The sequence below is a fragment of the Dendrobates tinctorius genome, unplaced genomic scaffold, assembly GCF_039654945.1.
Source record: "Dendrobates tinctorius isolate UK_male_01 unplaced genomic scaffold, ASM3965494v1 ptg000011l, whole genome shotgun sequence".
Taxonomy (NCBI): domain Eukaryota; kingdom Metazoa; phylum Chordata; class Amphibia; order Anura; family Dendrobatidae; genus Dendrobates; species Dendrobates tinctorius.
This window is the reverse complement of record NW_027361679.1, coordinates 51,779,445-51,797,228: the sequence shown is the minus strand read 5'-3', so window position 1 is coordinate 51,797,228 and position 17,784 is coordinate 51,779,445. Positions and strand designations below refer to the sequence as shown.

General features: G+C 43.8%; 1 protein-coding gene across 1 annotated transcript in view; it reads right to left on the bottom strand.

The window, feature by feature from the left end:
* DNAH6 (dynein axonemal heavy chain 6) overlaps nt 1–17,784 on the bottom strand; it is a 570,270-nt gene that overhangs the window by 270,084 nt on the left and 282,402 nt on the right. The window contains exons 47-48 of the mRNA XM_073542156.1: nt 16,798–16,950; nt 10,044–10,184 (exon numbers count right to left, since the gene is read on the bottom strand). Of these exons, the coding sequence (XP_073398257.1) occupies nt 10,044–10,184; nt 16,798–16,950 (294 nt within the window). The remainder of the gene's footprint in view (nt 1–10,043; nt 10,185–16,797; nt 16,951–17,784) is intronic.

Genomic DNA, 17,784 nt, shown 5'->3' with positions numbered 1-17,784 from the left:
GTACCCCTTCACCTCGGGGAATACCAGGCAGCTCCGTGGGGCACCATTCCTCCCACCTGCCTGGGTGCGCCCGCCTGCATGAACCAGTCCTGCTCCCCAGCAGCGACTCTAGGGGGTTTTAGCACCATAGCCGCAGGAATATGGAGGAAAATATATATACTCACTGGTCGCCTCCACACGACCAGGAGGGGCGGCATCGAAGATTTGGCATGAGCCCCGCGGACTACTCACCAATCTGCTCACTACAGGGACGTACCCGTTCACGTCTGGGAATACCAGGCAGCTCCGTGGGGGACCATACCTCCCACCTGCCTGGGTACCTCCCCGTGTGAGAGCAAGTCCTGCTCCCCAGCAGCGACTCTAGGGGCTTTTGCCAGACCGCCGCCGCCATTTTTTTTTCTCTGGTTATCTGAGCAGAGGCCCCAGACCCTGATAACTGCTGCTGCAGCGGCTCTAAACACCTTGCCGCTGCCCACTCACCTCAGTGAGGCCCGGCAGCAATTACTCAGCGGTCTCCACATGGCCAAAGCTCACCAGAAAAAAAAACTGTATGGCCTGTGATAATGTCATGGTTGCAGATGATGCCGCAAGGCGAACCCATAACACACGTGACCCTGGATACACCGCCTCCAGTGGGGCGCATTTAAATAATAAAAACGTGCAGGTGGATACGCCGCCTCCACCTGGCGAATTTAGGTATTACACGTTATACATACAATATCTGGAAACACCGCCTCCAGTAAGGCGCATTTAAATAATAAAGGGGGGAACCTGGGTAACTTTAACAATGGTGGGCCCTGCAATAGGGAAAAGGGAATTGGAGACCTCCTGAGCTCCCCTGAGCCAGTGTCCCTGCACTCCTAACGTTCCCTATGCCGGTTTCGCACCGGGCGCCGCACGCGTACCTCAACGCCCTAGCTCGCCCTGACCCTAAACCCTCACTAGGGAACAGGTCGGTGCGGAAACTAATCCCACAACTGCACACCTCTAGCACACCTTTATAGGGTGTAACACCTGATACATGATTAAGTGCACAAAACCTAAAGTGCAATATCAAAACCACCACCGGGGACAGTCAAGACACCTTGGAACTTTCCAAAGTAAAAAAAGTTCACCCAGTGATTTAAAACTGTCAGATCACTTCAGATCATGACAGATGAGAGGCCGTCTCTGTAGACGGGTTCGTGTCTACAGAAGCATAAGTTGGTCATAATGTACTGGTCACTAGTATGTACTGGGCACTGGTCACTACAATGGCAGTTTGCAATTTTCACTCAACAACATTCACTACTGCTTGTTTCTGGAAAACACCCATGGAGCCAAAATCGTCACTACACCTATAGAGAAATTCCCAAAGGGGTACAATTTCCAAAATGGGGTCACTTGAGGGGGGATTCTGCTTTCCTCTAACACTTAGGGGCTGTGTATATGGAGTCTGCAAACTATTCTAGGAAAATCTGACAGGATGCAAAGAGTGCTCCTTTCCTCGAGACTCAGCCTGTGGCTACACAGTACTGTACAGCCATATATACGGTATTTCTACATTCATCAGATATTGTGGGAAAAAATTTCCCAGCATGAAAATGTAAAGTTTGGGGCTAACACACAAATCTTTGTGGTAAAAATGTCAATTATTTTTTCTACACTGCCCAATGGTATAAAATTCTGTGACACACCTGTAGTGTCAATATGATCACTGCACCCCTAGATGAGTTCTTTGAGAGGTGTAGTTTGTAAAATGGGGTAACTTATGGGGGGGTCTGCTGTTCTGGCACCTCAGGGGCTCTGCCAATGTGATATGGCTCCGTCAAATCTGTGCAGCAACATCTGCAACGTGATAAGACGCGCCATCCCTTCTGTGCTTTGCACTGTGCCTCAAAAGTAGTTTTCAACCACATATGGAGTATCGGTAAACTCAGGAGAAATTGCACAACAAATGTGGAGTCTATTTTTTCCTGCTACCCTTGTGAAAATGAAAAATTTGGGGCTAAAAAACATTTTTGTGGGAAAATTTGTTATTTTCACTGCTCAATGTTATAAACTTCTGTGAGCGCGCCAAAATGCAACATGGTGCGTTCGGCGCACACCGGCGCACCTTCAAAAGTGCGCAGCGCTCGCCAAAATCCTACTAGCGCACGGCCAGCGCATGGTCTGCGCACCCTATGCTAAAGATAGGGTGTGCAGATCGCATGCAGCCGTGTGTGATAGTAGGAGGCGATGACCGGATGGGGCAGGCATGGAGCGGGCAAGGGGCGGGGCTCAGCGGCGCCGTGCGCTGCATGTAAAATGCGCGAGTGTGAAACCAGAGTTAGAATGGTGTAACTTTGGATGTTTTCTGTCATATAGGCCCCTAAAAGTCACTTCAAATGTGATGTGGTCCCTAACAAAAAAAATTATGTTTCAAAAATTTTGCTAATGTAAAGTGAGAAATGTTAGCTATTAACTATTTTATGTGACATGACTCTCTGATTTAAGGGAATAAAGATTAAAAGTTTGAAAACAGCAAAATATTCAATTTTGCCAAATTTCCAATTTTTTCACAAATAAACATAAGTCATAGCAAAGAAGTTTTACCACTATCATGAGGTACAATATGTCATGAAAAAACAGTCTCATAATCAGTGTGATCTATTGAATCGCTCCAGAGTTATGACCTCATAAACTGTCAGTGGTCAGAATTGAAAAAAATGGCCTGGCCAGGAAGGTGAAAACAGGTTTCGGGGTGAAGGGGTTAAAGGAATCTGTGTCATTCTTTCAATTAAAGGACTTTATTCAGGGTGTGAGTGTTTTTTTTGTACAATATTACTATGGGGTTAGTAATGGGGGGTGTCTTATTGATGCCTCTCCATTACTAACCTCTGGGCTTGATGTCACCTGAACATACAAAGGTGACATCAATTCCCCCAACTATCACCTCACCTTCCACTGCACCAAGGCAAGTGGGAAGCGCAAGCCCAAGTTCCAGATTTTCTGGGGTGGATGAGGACTGATGCTTTTAGTCTGGAATGGGGCCAATATCCATTGCCTCTTCCTAGCCTATTAACCCCTTTACCCCCAAGGGTGGCTTGCATGTTAATGACCGGGTCAATTTTTACAATTCTGACCACTGTCCCTTTATGAGGTATTAACTCTGGAATGCTTCCATTGATCCCAGTGATTCTGACATTGTTTTCTCGTGACATATTGTACTTCATGTTAGTGGTAAAATTTCATAGATATAACTTGCGTTTATTTGTGAAAAAAATGGAAATTTGGCAAAAATTTTGAAAATTTTGCAATTTTCCAACTTTGAATTTTTATGCCCTTAAATGACAGAGACATGGCACACAAAAAACTTAAGTAACATTTCCCATATGTTTATTTTACATCAGTACAATTTTGGAACCAACATTTTTTTTTGTTAGGAAGTTATAAGGGTTAAAAGTTGACCAGCGATTTCTCATTTTTCCAACACATTTTTTTTTTAGGAACCACATCACATTTGAAATCACTTTGAGGGGTCTATATGATAGAAAATACCTAAAAGTGACACCATTCTAAAAAGTGCACCCTTGACGGTACTCAAAACCACATTCAAGAAGTTTATTAACCCTTCAGATGCTTTACAGGAATTTTTTGAATGTTTAAAAAAAAATGAACATTTCACTTTTTTTCACACAAAAATTACTTCAGGTCCAATTTTTTTATTTTACCAAGGGTACCAGGAGAAATTGGACCACAAAAGTTATTGTGCAATTTGTCCTGAGTACGCTGATATCCCATATGTGGGGGTAAACCACTGTTTGGGTGCATGGCAGAGCTCGGAAGGGAAGGAGCGCCGTTTGACTTTTTCAGCGCAAAATTGGCTGGAAATGAGATCGGGCACAAGATGTGTTTGGAGAGCCCCTGATGTGCCTAAACAGTGGAAACCCCCCACAATTGACCCCATTTTGGAAACTAGACCCCCAAGGAACTTATCTAGATGTGTGGTGAGCAGTTTGAACCCCAAAGTGCTTCACAGAAGTTTATAACGCCCGGGCGTGAAAATAAAAAAAATCATATTTTTTCCACAAACATGATCTTTTAGTCCCCAATTTTTTATTTTCCCAAGGGTAACAGGAGAAATTGGACCCCAAAAGTTGTTGTCCAATTTGTCCTGAGCAGGCTGATACCCTGTTGTGAGTTCATTTTCCCCTCCGTCACTGAGGCCTGGTGAACTCCCTATTCTAGTGAAGGAAGGTAGTGAGCCTGATTATCAGGCACCTGGGACTAATGAAGACGATTGGCTGAGTGGAGTCTCTGACTGGATTTAAGGCAGCCTACGCCCTTTCTGCCCTGCGGGTGATTTCTCTGTGGACTCTTGGACACCAGTCTGATTCCTGCTCTCCTAAAGCTAAGTTTTCTGTTTTGCCTTTTTGCATTTAAGATTTGTTTTTGTTTTTCTTGCTTTTTGGATTCTGCCTTCCCTGCTGGAGTGTGCAGTGTTCCGTGAGCTCTGTCTTCTGAAAGTAATATCAGCTTGTTGGCTTTTGTCTCTGATAGGGTTTTGGCAGATTGCAGACAGCAGTCTTCCTATCCATTCCTATCTAGGTAGTTTTTGGGCCCCGTCTTTGCTCAGCCTGTCTTTCTGTCTGTGTAAGTGTTTTCATCTTGCTTCACCGTCATTATATGTGGGGGGCTGCCTATTGCTTTGGGGTCTGCTCTGGGGCAGTTAGATTTCCCCTTTCCTTCTTTAGGCCTATGTATCTCTCCGGCTGTGATCGAGGGGTCTAGGTCATCGTAGGAACCCCCCACGGCTACTGCTAGTTGTGTTGATAGGTTCAGGGGTCTGCAATCTGATAGATGCCAACTTCTCTGGTTTTCTGGACTTAGCTAGCATTTCTGTTTTTGCCTCCTACGGTGACTCAATCATAACAATACCCCATATGTGGGAGAAAACTACTGTATGGGCACACGTCAGGGCTCGGAAGGGAAGTAGTGATGTTTTGGAATGCAGACTTTGACGGAATGGTCTGCGGGTGTCATGTCGCGTTTGGAGAGCCCCTGATGTGCCTAAACAGTGGAAACATTATTACAAAAATTACAAACAATAAGATTAAAGTATACACTGCCTCACACCTTAGAGAAATGATCACCAAAGGGAGGTGCATCATACCAATGGGGGATTGCCCCTGGATTATCAAGCCGCATCTCCTATCTCGTTTACAAGCTAAGTACTCCATTTTTCTATCACACTCCTGATGAACCTCGGAAGAGGGGAAACGCGTCGAGTTTTGTAATCTTGGAGTTTCATTGGCTTTTATTATGGCTTTTCAATCCATTTGTTATTAGGGTATTTAACCCTTTTTGTGCTATAAGTTGCATGATTGGGTGCAACTCTATGTATATAGTTCTTTCTGGCTTGTAGTTTTGTGTGCACGTGAATGTTTTTGGTGCACTTAACCCTTGTCTAACATTCACAACTGTGCAACATGTGAGTTTGCTGTGTTTATTTATATATCTTTTGCTCTATTTAGGGCATTCTTTGGTATGGGCATATTGGTAATCACCTAGTTAGAGAGCAGACCTCTTGGCAGCTTTGTATATTATATACTATTATAACACACTTTTATACCATCTAATAAGCTCCTTCAATTTCTTTTGGTCCCAGGGGAGCTTTTCAAATATATACTTATCATAAAAAAAGAATTGGATTAGATAGCGAAAAGGAAGAAGAACACCTAATATAATAGTCTTCTCTATAGAAAGAACAGTTAATACAGCATATTGTAGGAAGAAGATTTATTGAAAGAAGCAACTAATTATTACCATCAAGCCAAGAAGATCTGTTTTACACATCCCTCCTCTTTCTCAACTACCTGCTTAACTCCTTATCACACCCCTGCCACCATAGGGCCCTATAGGGTGAGCAGGGAGAGCCGTCGTGGAGTGGGGGGGCCATCTGCGCAGGTCATAGGGCTCCAATCTCCGCTGTCAGGTAGGGATACACAGGCCAGCATAGGGATCCCTTTGGTGATCATTTCTTTAAGGTGTGATGCAGTGATAATTTAATTTTATTAATTGTTTGTAATTTTTGTAATAAAGTTTATAATTTTAGCAGCGCTACAAGAGACATTTGTGAGCCTCTTTGGTCTCTTGCCAAATATTTTTTAAAACTGTGATTAAACAGTGGAAACCCCCCACAAGTGACCCCATTTTAGAAACTAGACCCCCCCAAGGAACTTATCTAGATGTGTGGTGAGCACTTTGAATCCCCAAGTGCTTCACAGAAGTTTATAACGTAGAGCCATAAAAATAAAAAAATACTTTTTTTCCACAAAAATGATATTTTTCTCCCAATTTTTATTTTCCCAAGAGTAACAGGAGAAATTGGACCCCAAAAGTAGTTGTGTAATTTGTCCTGAGTAAGCTGATACCCCATATGTGGGGGTAAACCACTGTTTGGGCGCATGGCAGAGCTTGGAAGGGAAGGAGCACCGTTTGACTTTTTCAACGCAGAATTGGCTGGAATTAAGATCTGATGCCATGTCACGTTTGGAAAGCCCCTGATGTGCCTAAACAGTGGAAACCCTACAATTCTAACTCCAACCCTCACCCCAACACACCCCTAACCCTTATCTCAACCCTAACCCTAGCCCTTACCCTAACCCTAACGGGAAAATGGAAATAAATACATTTTTTTAATTTTATTATTTTTCCCTAACTAAGGGGGTGATAAAGGGGGGTTTGATTTACTATTTATAGCGGGTTTTTATGTTTGGCAGCTGTCACACGCTAAAAAACGCTTTTTATTGCAAAAAATAGTTTTTACATCACCACATATTGAGAGCTATAGTTTTTCCATATTTTGGCCCACAGAGTCATGTGAGGTCTTATTTTTTGCGGGACGAGTTGACGTTTTTATTGGTATCATTTTCGGGCAAGTGACATTTTTTGATCGCTTTTTATTCTGATTTTTGGGACGCAGAATGAACAAAAACCAGCATTTCATGAATTTCTTTTGGGGGAGGCATTTACACCATTCCACGTGTGGTAAAATTGATAAAGCGGTTTTATTCTTTGGGTCAGTATAATTACAGAGATACCTTATTTATTTTTTATGTTTTGGCGCTTTTATACAATAAAAACAATTTTATATAAAAAATAATTATTTTTGCATCGCTTTATGCTGAGAGCTATAACTTTTTTATTTTTTTGCTGATGATGCTGTATGGTGGCTTGTTTTTTGAGGGACAAGATGACGTTTTCAGCAGTGCCATGTTTATTTATATTCGTCTTTTTGATCGTGTGTTATTGCACTTTTTGATCGGCAGTATGATGATAAACCATTGTTTTTGCCTTTTTTAAAGGAGTTCACTAAAAGGGTTAACTAGTGGGACAGTTTTAAAGGGCGGGTCGTTACGGACGCGGCAATACTAAATATGTGTACTTTTATTGTTTTTTTTATTTACAAAAAAAATAATTTATTAGGGAATTTTTTTTATTTATTTAGGAATTTTTAAAAAATTATTTTTACACTTTTTTTTTACTTTATTACTTTGTCCCAGTGTGGGGCATTACTACATAGTGTCAGATCGCTGATCTCACACTTTGCAGAGCACTGTATCTGATTAGTGATCTGACAGGCAGTGCAGGCAGCTTCTCAGTGCCTGCTTCCAGGCACTGAGAAGCCACCTTCCTGCAGGACCCCGAAGGCCCCCATGGCCATCTTGGATCCGGGGGCCTGCAGGAAGGAGGCCGTCGAACAACTCAAGCACATCGCGTTGTTCCGAGGGGCTCAGGGAGGCACGCAGGGAGCCCCCTCCCTGCGCGATTCTTCCCTATGTCCCCAGTACACTGCGATCATGTTTGATAGCAGTGTACCGGGGGTTAATGTGCCAGGGGGCTCCCACATTTTAATAACAAGTAAAGGCTAAGTATACAGCAGTAAGCTGATATTAATAGCCTGGGAAGCTCCATGGGTATTACCTTCTTCCCAGGCAATAATAATCAGCCTCCAGACGTCGATTATCCCTCTGCTGGTTATGAAAATTATGCGGGAGCCCACAACATTTTTTTCTGAAAAATAATCATTTATTAATTAAATACATATACAGTAAATTGCACATGCACTGTACTAATTACATATATGACTGACATCTTTATATTTATTCTATGCGTATATATCTATTCTATTCTAATGCAGTAGATGAATTGCCGGCTTTCGTCGATGTATCTATTGGATAGATTGGAAGGGCGTGAGACTGTTAAAAGGGAGGCCACAAAGCAGGAGGTTGCAGTCGTCAAGGCGGGAGAAGATGAGTGCATGGAATGGGGTTTTTGCAGATTTATGATTAAGGAATGTATGGGAAATATTTTTGTGTTGTAGTCGGCAGGAAATGGAAAGGGCATGGATATGTGTTTTGAAACAGAGGTCAGAGTCCAGTGTTACACCAAAGCAGTGAGCTTAAGGGATGCCCTAATTTACGCCTTGTAGATGAGGGCTAGAAAAAGCATATGCTCCAGTGTTTCCCCGCTCATGTTGGATGTACCCTTCTCCTCTTTTAACCAGCTGTTTCACAACCCTAGAACCACACCTGTCAGTCACCTGTCAATATATTAACAATCTGCATTTATTTGTTGAGCTAGTGTGGCTGGACCACAGAATAAGCACAAAACATTTAGAAGCTGAAATCTGGACTCCTGGATGGACAACACATTTAGCACTCAGGATTTAGATGCTAAAATGTATACTGTTGGCTGGACCACACAATTTGCACAAATGATTTAGATTTTGAAATGTGGACTCCTGGCTGGACCACCCTATTAGCAGAAAGGATTTAGGCTTTGAAATGTGGCCTGGTGTCGGGACCACAATATTGGCAGAAAGGATTTAGATTCAGTAATGTGGCCTGTTGTCTGGAACACACGAGCAGCAGAAAGGATTTAGATTCTGAAATGTGGCCTGGTGTCTGGAACACATGAGTAGCACAAACTATTTAGATTCTGAAATGTGCACTCCTGGCTGCACGACACTATTAGCAAAAATGATTTAGATACTGGAAGGTTGATTTTACACAGGATCCTAGCTAGCTGAACTAACTGACAGCCAATTATCTGACTACTTGCAGCAGCAGGAACAGCCTCTCTGCACTGTTACACAGACAAGATGATGCAAAAACAACATGTCCGTTTTTTATATGGAGAGGGACATGTGGCTTTGGCAGCCAGTGACAGAAGCCCTTGTGTCTGGACGTTGTGGATGGTTTCTGCACCCTGACTGGCTGCTGGAATCTCCACACACTAAAGGGAACCTGTCACCAGGATTAACGCTGTTAAATTTCAGATATGGGGTTAATCTGCAGGTTAACTGCGTTATGATACTATCCAGCGCCTGCATGCAGCTGAATGCAGCGGGAAAAAAAATTATCTTTACTCTCCCCGCCAGCTTTCGGTATTCAGTTATAGGGGTGGGGGTGGTGCCGGTTCAGTCACTACTCTGAGTATATAGAGCGGCCCTGACTGTAACCATGCCCCTGGCACTGACTGACAACCAGCTGCAATGTAGTGCCAGTATCAGTTTAGGGACTGGGACATGGCTACAGCGGCCACTCTGCATTCTTATTACAATACCGAATGCTGGCGAGGAGAATAAAGATTCGGTTAACATAGTTATTCCTGGTGACAGGTTCCCTTTAAGTTAATAAACAAAAAAACAATAACAGTCTGTCGCTCCTCTGACCTTTCCCCACCCCATCCCCTCATCAAACATGTCCCCCTTGCTCATTATACAGCATTAGTGGAAAATGTTACTTTAATTAAGAATAAACATAAATTTTGCATGACACATGGTAATACGGGATTATCTAACATAAAGGAAGGTCAGCTATTCCAGAATCAGTTCCCACTACAGTTCTGTCCATTTACTTTATTGGGGCTAAGCTGCATTACAAAACGCAGTACATGTATAAAAGTAGCGCTGTTTTTAAGGAAAAAGAAAACAGTTTTTCTGATCTTACATAACATATTGATTGCAATGAAACAATATGATTCATAGTTATTACTACATTCTTCATGATACTAACCTGTACAAACCAGTCAATAGTGCAGCAATTGACAAGCGATGGAAACATACGACATCTTGCTCTAAAAGATTCTCCAACTGGACTCATACAGAGCACAATGTGCAGCTTTTGACGCACTCGATTTATAAAAAATTGAAATACCTAGATTGGAAAACCAGAGACAGAATCTGTATATCACAATGGAAAGTGCATATGTGTCCTATTCTGCAATATGTATGTAATAAGGAGTTGGAAAGTTGTTGTAAAGGAACATTTCAGAGTTTTATGGAGCTGAAAAAGTAGAGCTGCAGTGCTGAATGCATTAGAACAAGCTTGTAGATAATGAGAAAGTGATAAGTAATCCAGTCATAAACATATAACAGGAATACAACCAAATAAGACAGAGTTAGGAATTAACTTTTGGGAATCATGCTGCAAAACTAGTTTTTTTTTGTTTTTGTTTTTAATTTCTCATCTTCGTTGTGGATATATTAACTTGTAAAGATTAAGTTATAAGTTACGATAAATCTATGGGGGAATTAGCACAGATACCTCTCTGGGTGCATGTACTGTCCACTGCATGATCTAAGTCAACCATAAGCAGTCATGGAAAGGGGAAAAAACATCGCAGTCATCTCCTGTGAGACATCTAATGATAGACAGCATCCCTGCTCTTAGCTCTGATCTCTGCACTTACTGTGCAATATAGATCAGAGCTGCATTTCATTACTCATAATTCCACATTTCCTCTAAGAGCCGTCAGTATGGGAGTGGAGTACATAGCAGAGCTGAGTGTGATTACAAACATTTCCAGGTCTCCTCTCACTGCAGTCAGTGTTGGTGACAGGGAGTACAGCAGAGTTGAGTGTGATTACAAACACTTATAGATCTCCTCAAGAAAATCAGTAGGAGGAGGGGAAGAGCTGTTAGAGCTGTGAGAGGAGATCTGCAGTTGCAGACATTTCTGTAATCACACTCAGCTTTGCTGTATTCTCCCTCCCCTTGCACTGACTGCTTTGAAAGGAGATCTGGAAGTATTTGTAATTACATTCAGCTCTGCTTTACAGTTCTTCAGAGAAGAGGGCATGTTCTTTTTTTTCCATGCATGCACATGCCCCCAGAGAAGACTTTCTAATGTCCAGTTGGTCATATCATCAATCATAACCTTAACTTAACAAGCTAGTATCTCTGAAACCGAGATGATAAATTTAAGAAAAACTATATGTTTAATTTAGCTCTGCAGCTACTAATGTGGTCAGTTTAAAATGCTCAAACTGGCAAAGGTCCTCTTTAACATTATGGTCTCCTTCTCATTATGTTTATCTGTTAGCTACATTTTTTATTGGGGACGGATATTTAAAGGGAACCTGTCAGCAGGATTGTGCACAGTAACCTACAGACACTGTCAGGTCGGCGCCGTCATACTGATTAAAATGATTCCTTGGTTGATGAAATCTGTCTTGTGGTTGTTGTTTAATCTTTATTTTCAGTTTTGAGTTAATGATATGCTCGTACTCCGGGGCGGCCGGTGGTGGGGGCTTCATACAGTGCTCTGTTTAGGTATTCAACAGTATAGTCCCCGTCACACACAGAGAGATCGCTAGCGAGATCGCTGATTTTGTGACGCCACAGCGATCTCGACAGTGATATCTCTGTGTGTGACATGCATCAGCGACCGCACCCCCCCCCCGCCGTTTATTGCTGATCGTGCAGGAGTGTCCTGGGCCATTTTTTGATCTTTGGTCTCCTGCTGGCCAGCACGCATCGCTGCATGTGACAGCGAGAGACCAACGATCAGCGACGCTGGGAGCTGGTATCCAACGTAAACAGCGGGTATCTAAGAGCCGCGCAGCTCTTAGTTACCTGCTGTTTACCGTGGATACCAGCTTTCTCGCTGGTCCTGATCGCTGGTGAGTCTGTCTATGTGACAGCTCAGCAGCGATCAGCTATCTATGTCCCAGCAATCCCATCCACATCGGATTGTTGGTGGGATCGCTGGGACATTGAAGAATGTAACGGGCCCCTATGGCTTCTGACAGGTCACAGATCCCTCAGTGACCTGCCCCCAGTTTACATAATGAATATTATATACTGTATATCTTAAAAAAAAAAAAACTTCTGCAGGCAGGCACTGGTACCTGAGCTGCAGCATGATCACATGTGAATTATATACACATTTGTTTGATGTAATTCTGAAATTACTAAAACAATCCCTCTGCAGAAGATTTTTTTTTCTTTCCAAGATTTATATACTGTATAATATTCACTACGTAAACTAGGGGGCAGGTCACTGAGGGATCAGTGACCTGTCAGAAGCCATAATGGTGAATACCTAATCAGAGCACCACATGAAGACTCCCCCACCCCCCACAGGCCGCCCCGGAGCACGAGCATATCATTAACTGGAAACTGAAAATAAAGATTAAACAAAAACCACAAGATGGATTTCATCAACCCAGGTATCATTTTAATCAGTATAATGGCACAGACCTGACACTGTCTGTAAATTACTCAGCACAATCCTGCTGACAGGTTTACTTTAAATAGGATAAGTGATAGTAATGAGAGATGAGAGACCTGCAATTTGGCCACCGCACATCACGGACGTCACTTTTGTGATGCCTCATTTTTCCTGGAGCCTCCTGAGGAACCATATGACGGAGGGTAATAATAATAATAATACATTTTATTTCTATAGTGCCGACATATACCGCAGCACTTTACATTTCAGAGGGGACTTGTACAGACAATAGACATTACAGCATAGCAATAATCACATAGATCATAACAGATACCAAGAGGAATGAGGGACCTGCTTGCAGCTTACAATCTATGAGGAAAAAGGTAGACACGAAAGGTGGGTGGTAACAATTGCCCTGATTGTATGGACCAGCCATAATGTTAAGTGTGTAACAGTACAGACACAGAGGGCTAATGGATGCATAAAGCATGTGGGAACATGATGCGGGGAACCTGGTTATGGTAAAACTTTTGGCTGTGTGACACAGGGATAGATTAGGTTAATGTGTTGAGGTGGTAGGCTAGTCTGAATAAATGTGTTTTCAGGGCACGCTTAAAATTGTGGGGACTGGGGACTAATCGTATTGACCTGGGAAGTGCATTCCAAAGAATTGGCGCAGCACATGTATAGTCTTGGAGACGGGAGTGGGAGGTTCTGATTATTGAGGATGCTAACCTCAGGTCATCAGCAGAATGGAGGGCGTGGGTAGGGTGGTATACTGAAACAAGGGAGGAGATGTAGGGTGGTGCTGAGCCATGGAGAGCTTTGTGGGTGAGGCTAATAAGTTTGTACTGGATTCTGGAGTGGATGGGTAACCAGTGTAATGACTGGCACAAGGTAGAGGCATCGGTGTAACAATTGGAGAGGAATATGATCCTGGCTGCAGCATTCAAGACAGATTGAAGGGTAAATGCATTGAGGCTACATACTGTTCAGCGAGAAATGCAGATGAGTGAAATTGTTGTTTAGATTTCTCACTGTTTATGCCCTTGTCTAAATCATACTGTGTGAGCCCCACTTGATAGGCCCTTACTTATCTACTACTCTGGTTTGAGTTTTTAGGTTTCTAGATCATCTTGATTGATTAGTATTAAAGGGAATCTGTCACCCTATTTTTCGCCTATCAGATGCCGGCACCGACATCAGGGGCTTATCTACAGCATTCTACGGCACCTCCCATCTTCTAACGGTGATTTCTTCTTCTTTGCTGCCTGTCCTGGCTCCTGCGCACTGCAGAATTCTGCTCTGCCCTCAACAGGGCAGAGCAGTGCGCCTGTGCAGGAGCCACGACAGGCCGCAAAGAAGAAGACATCACCGTTAGAAGATGGGAGGCGACGGACCGCAACACCCATCGGACCAAGACCGGACCGCCCCCAGGTGAGTATAACCTAACTCTTTTTCTTATCTTTCATGTTATATTGGGGGCTTATCTACAGCATTACAGAATGCTGTAGATAAGCCCCTGATGTTGGTGCCGGCAGCTGATAGGCGAAAAATAGGGTGACAGATTCCCTTTAATTACGGCTAGTTAATTATTATATTGCATTTACGTAAGGGTGCCAACCTCTGCGGTTAGATAGAGCTTTACTCCAGGGCTATCTAGTGAAAGAAACAGTATATTACACATTAGCAGGGCAAGATTTTGTTTATTTACACTAGCTATGAACCCGTTCTACGCCCGGGTGGCGGGCATTTTTATTGGTATATGGTCTCCCATCCGGGTATGTGCTGCACCCCTCATCCCTATCCTGGTATGTATGGTACCCTCACCGCCCAATCCTGGTATGCATGGTATCCCCTTATTCATATACTGGTATTCATGGTTCCCTCACCCCCTAATCCTGGTATGCATGGCACCCCCCTCATCCCTATCATGGTATACATGGCACCTCCCTCATCCCTATCGTGGTATGCATGGTACCCCCTCATCCCTATCATGGTATGCATGGTGCCCTCACCCCCCAATCCTGGTATGTATGGTCCTCTCACCCCCCAATCCTGGTATGCATGGTCGCCTCACCCCCCTATCCTGGTATGCATGGTCCTTTCACCCCCCAATCCTGGTATGCATGGTCCTCTCATGCCCTAATCCTGGTATGCATGGTCCTCTCACCCCCCTATCCTGGTATGCATGGTGCCCTCACCCCCAATCTGGTATGCATGGTCCTATCACCCCCCAATCCTGGTATGCATGGTCCCCTCACCCCCCTATCCTGGTATGCATGGTCCTCTCACCCCCAATCCTGGTTTGCATGGTGCCCTCACCCACCTATCCTGGTATGCATGGTCCTCTCACCCCCCCAATCCTGGTATGCATGGTCCTCTCACCCCCCAATCCTGGTATGTATGGTCCTCTCACCCCCCTATCCTGGTATGCATGGTCCTCTCACCACCCATTCCTGGTATGCATGGTCCTCTCACCCCCCTATCTTGGTATGCATGGTCCTCTCACCCCCCTATCTTGGTATGCATGGTCCTCTCACCCCCCAATCCTGGTATGTATGGTCCTCTCACCCCCCTATCCTGGTATGCATGGTCCTCTCACCACCCATTCCTGGTATGCATGGTCCTCTCACCCCCCTATCTTGGTATGCATGGTCCTCTCACCCCCAAATCCTGGTAAGCATGGTCCTCTCATCCCCGTATCCTGGTATGAATGGCCCTCTCAACCCCCTATCCTGGTATGCATGGTCCCTTCACCCCCCTATCCTGGTATGCATTGTACCCTCACCGCCCTATCCTGGTATGCATGTTTCATCACCCCCCCCCAATCCTGGTATGCATGGTTTCCTCACCCCCACCAATCCTGGTATGCATGGTTTCCTCACCCCCCCAATCCTGGTATGCATGGTTTCCTCACCCCCCTAATCCTGGTATGCATGGTCCCCTCACCCCCCAATCCTGGTATGCATGGTCCTCTCACTCCCCTATCCTAATATGCATGGTCCCCTCACTCCCCTATCCTAATATGCATGGTCCCCTCACCCCCCCTATCCTGGTATACATGGTCTCCTCACCCCCAATCCTGGTATGCATGGTCCTCTCACCCCCCTTTCCTGGTATGCATGGTCCGCTCACCCCCCAATCCTGATATGAATGGTCCCCCTCACCCCTATTAAACTGCACACATTAAAAAAAACATTTATACTCACCTTTCTTCCCTGTGTCCAGCGCTGTCCTGTTCTGGGCGTGTTGTGGTGCCGGACAGGGCGCCTGTGCAGTCCTCGCTTTCCGCCGCCATGTTCTTGAAGACACACTGCAGTGTTTCTTCAAGAAAATGGCGGCAGTAAGCACGAACTGCGCAGGAGCCAATTCATGTCTGCAGTGGACGTGTTGTGGTGCCGGACTCGGCGCTTGCGCAGTCCTCACTTTCTGCAGTGTGTCTTCAAAAAAATGGCGGAGGTAAGCGTGGACTGCGCATGCGCCGATTCCGGCGCCACAACCCGCCCTCTCCTGTCACATCAAGGTGCAAGACCCCGCAGCAACAGCAACACCGGCTTGTTAAGGTGTTGCAGAGATCGCGGTATGCGTTCAGTGCTTACGTATACCGTGATCTCTTAGGGGGATGCGTCACTGTCTGGAGTAAGACTGCGCAGTGCGCTTGCGCAGTCCATAGAGGCTTCAGACAGAGTGACGCTATGTTATAGATATGAAAATAATTTTTCTGTGGCAATAGCTATTTATTATATTTATTTACAATATCGCAGTATCTAGTTATCTATAGCTTGGTATATAGATTTTCCTTTTTTGGTTTTTAAATCTATTAATAAAGGTTACATTTTAGAGGGTTCATTTTTATAAGCTGTCTATCACTACCACGTACTGTATATACACCTTTGTGAGCTCTCCTGAAAGGTTCTCTTTAACAATACTGTACTGTATTTATAAGTGTAAGTATGTTAATGTAATTAATCAGCGTGCCACTACATTTCTTCATTTATGTATTAGAGGTCTATTGGACCCTACTCCACCCCTATCACATACAGAGTCATACAGAGATTTGGAACAAATCATCCTGCAAGACAATAGTGGCATTCTACAGTAGATACAGTGTTGTTGACTTTTTCCGTCTAAAGTGATTGCTTTCACAGGAGAATATAATGGTATGATGCTGTATGTGGACACCATACAGTGGTACACGCAGCATGTGTGTAGAAAAGGTTGGAAAGAGATCTTCCGTATATCCAGAATGTTCCAATAAAATTACAATTGCTGGTGTGCTACTAAAAAAGCATATACATCCTATAGGTGTACCTCATCTCTGTTTCCTTCAGGTATACCAGCTTCTTTCGCTTTAGGTCTCGTTGCAGCCAATACAAACTCTAGCTCATCCTTCTCAAATAAATTAGGCACTTCACCAGAATTCAGCATGTTGTTGATGTCTTCCAGAAACTCCTCCACAACAATCTATAGAATTCAGAAATACTGGTGTACAGATAAATAACTAAAGTTGTGTTCACTACATAAGTAAGCAAATTGCTACTCGGGAATCTTGGGAAACTCAGAAACAAGCCATTTGGAGACTGTAATGGCGGCCATATGGCTGAGCAGTCACATGGGTATTTGGGCAAGGGAAGAATAGACCGGTGGGGAGCACCAAAGCAGGATACATGCATTTATCATGGAATTAGTGTCTTTAATTGTTTTATTCAATTTCCATCCCTTTGACCCAATTTTTGAAGAAATTAGAAGGCCCCATTTAAAGAAGGATTTTTTTCCTAATTCTACCTATATATGTAATGTAATATACTTACTGATTACTATTCCGTTTTCCCCTGCCACTCCAGACTTCTTCTAGGTCATATAATTTAAATTACAAATTTCCAGATGAACTGGAAGTCATCTTCACAGTTTAATTCTATGGAGCGTCAGAACAAGAATCTATAGGCTTACATTGCAGCACTGCCCCACAAATCAGTCCCCGTGCGAGTCAGAAAAGAAGATGATTGCTTACATGACCTAGAGGAGGACAAGAGCGGTACTGGAAACCAGGGAAGATGGCGATTGGTAAGTATATTATCACACCTACATTGATAGTCAGGATTATGTAAAAAAAAAAGGGAATGCTACTTTAAACAAAAACAATCACCGAGTCTGTTATTGACTGTGTTGGAATCTGTTACTCTTATTTACAATCTGATACTTCACTTCAGGTCCTCTTCATTTAAGGGCCTTTTACACATAGCGTCACCGATTTTGTGACGCAACAGCGATATCGGTAGCGATATCGCTACATGTGAC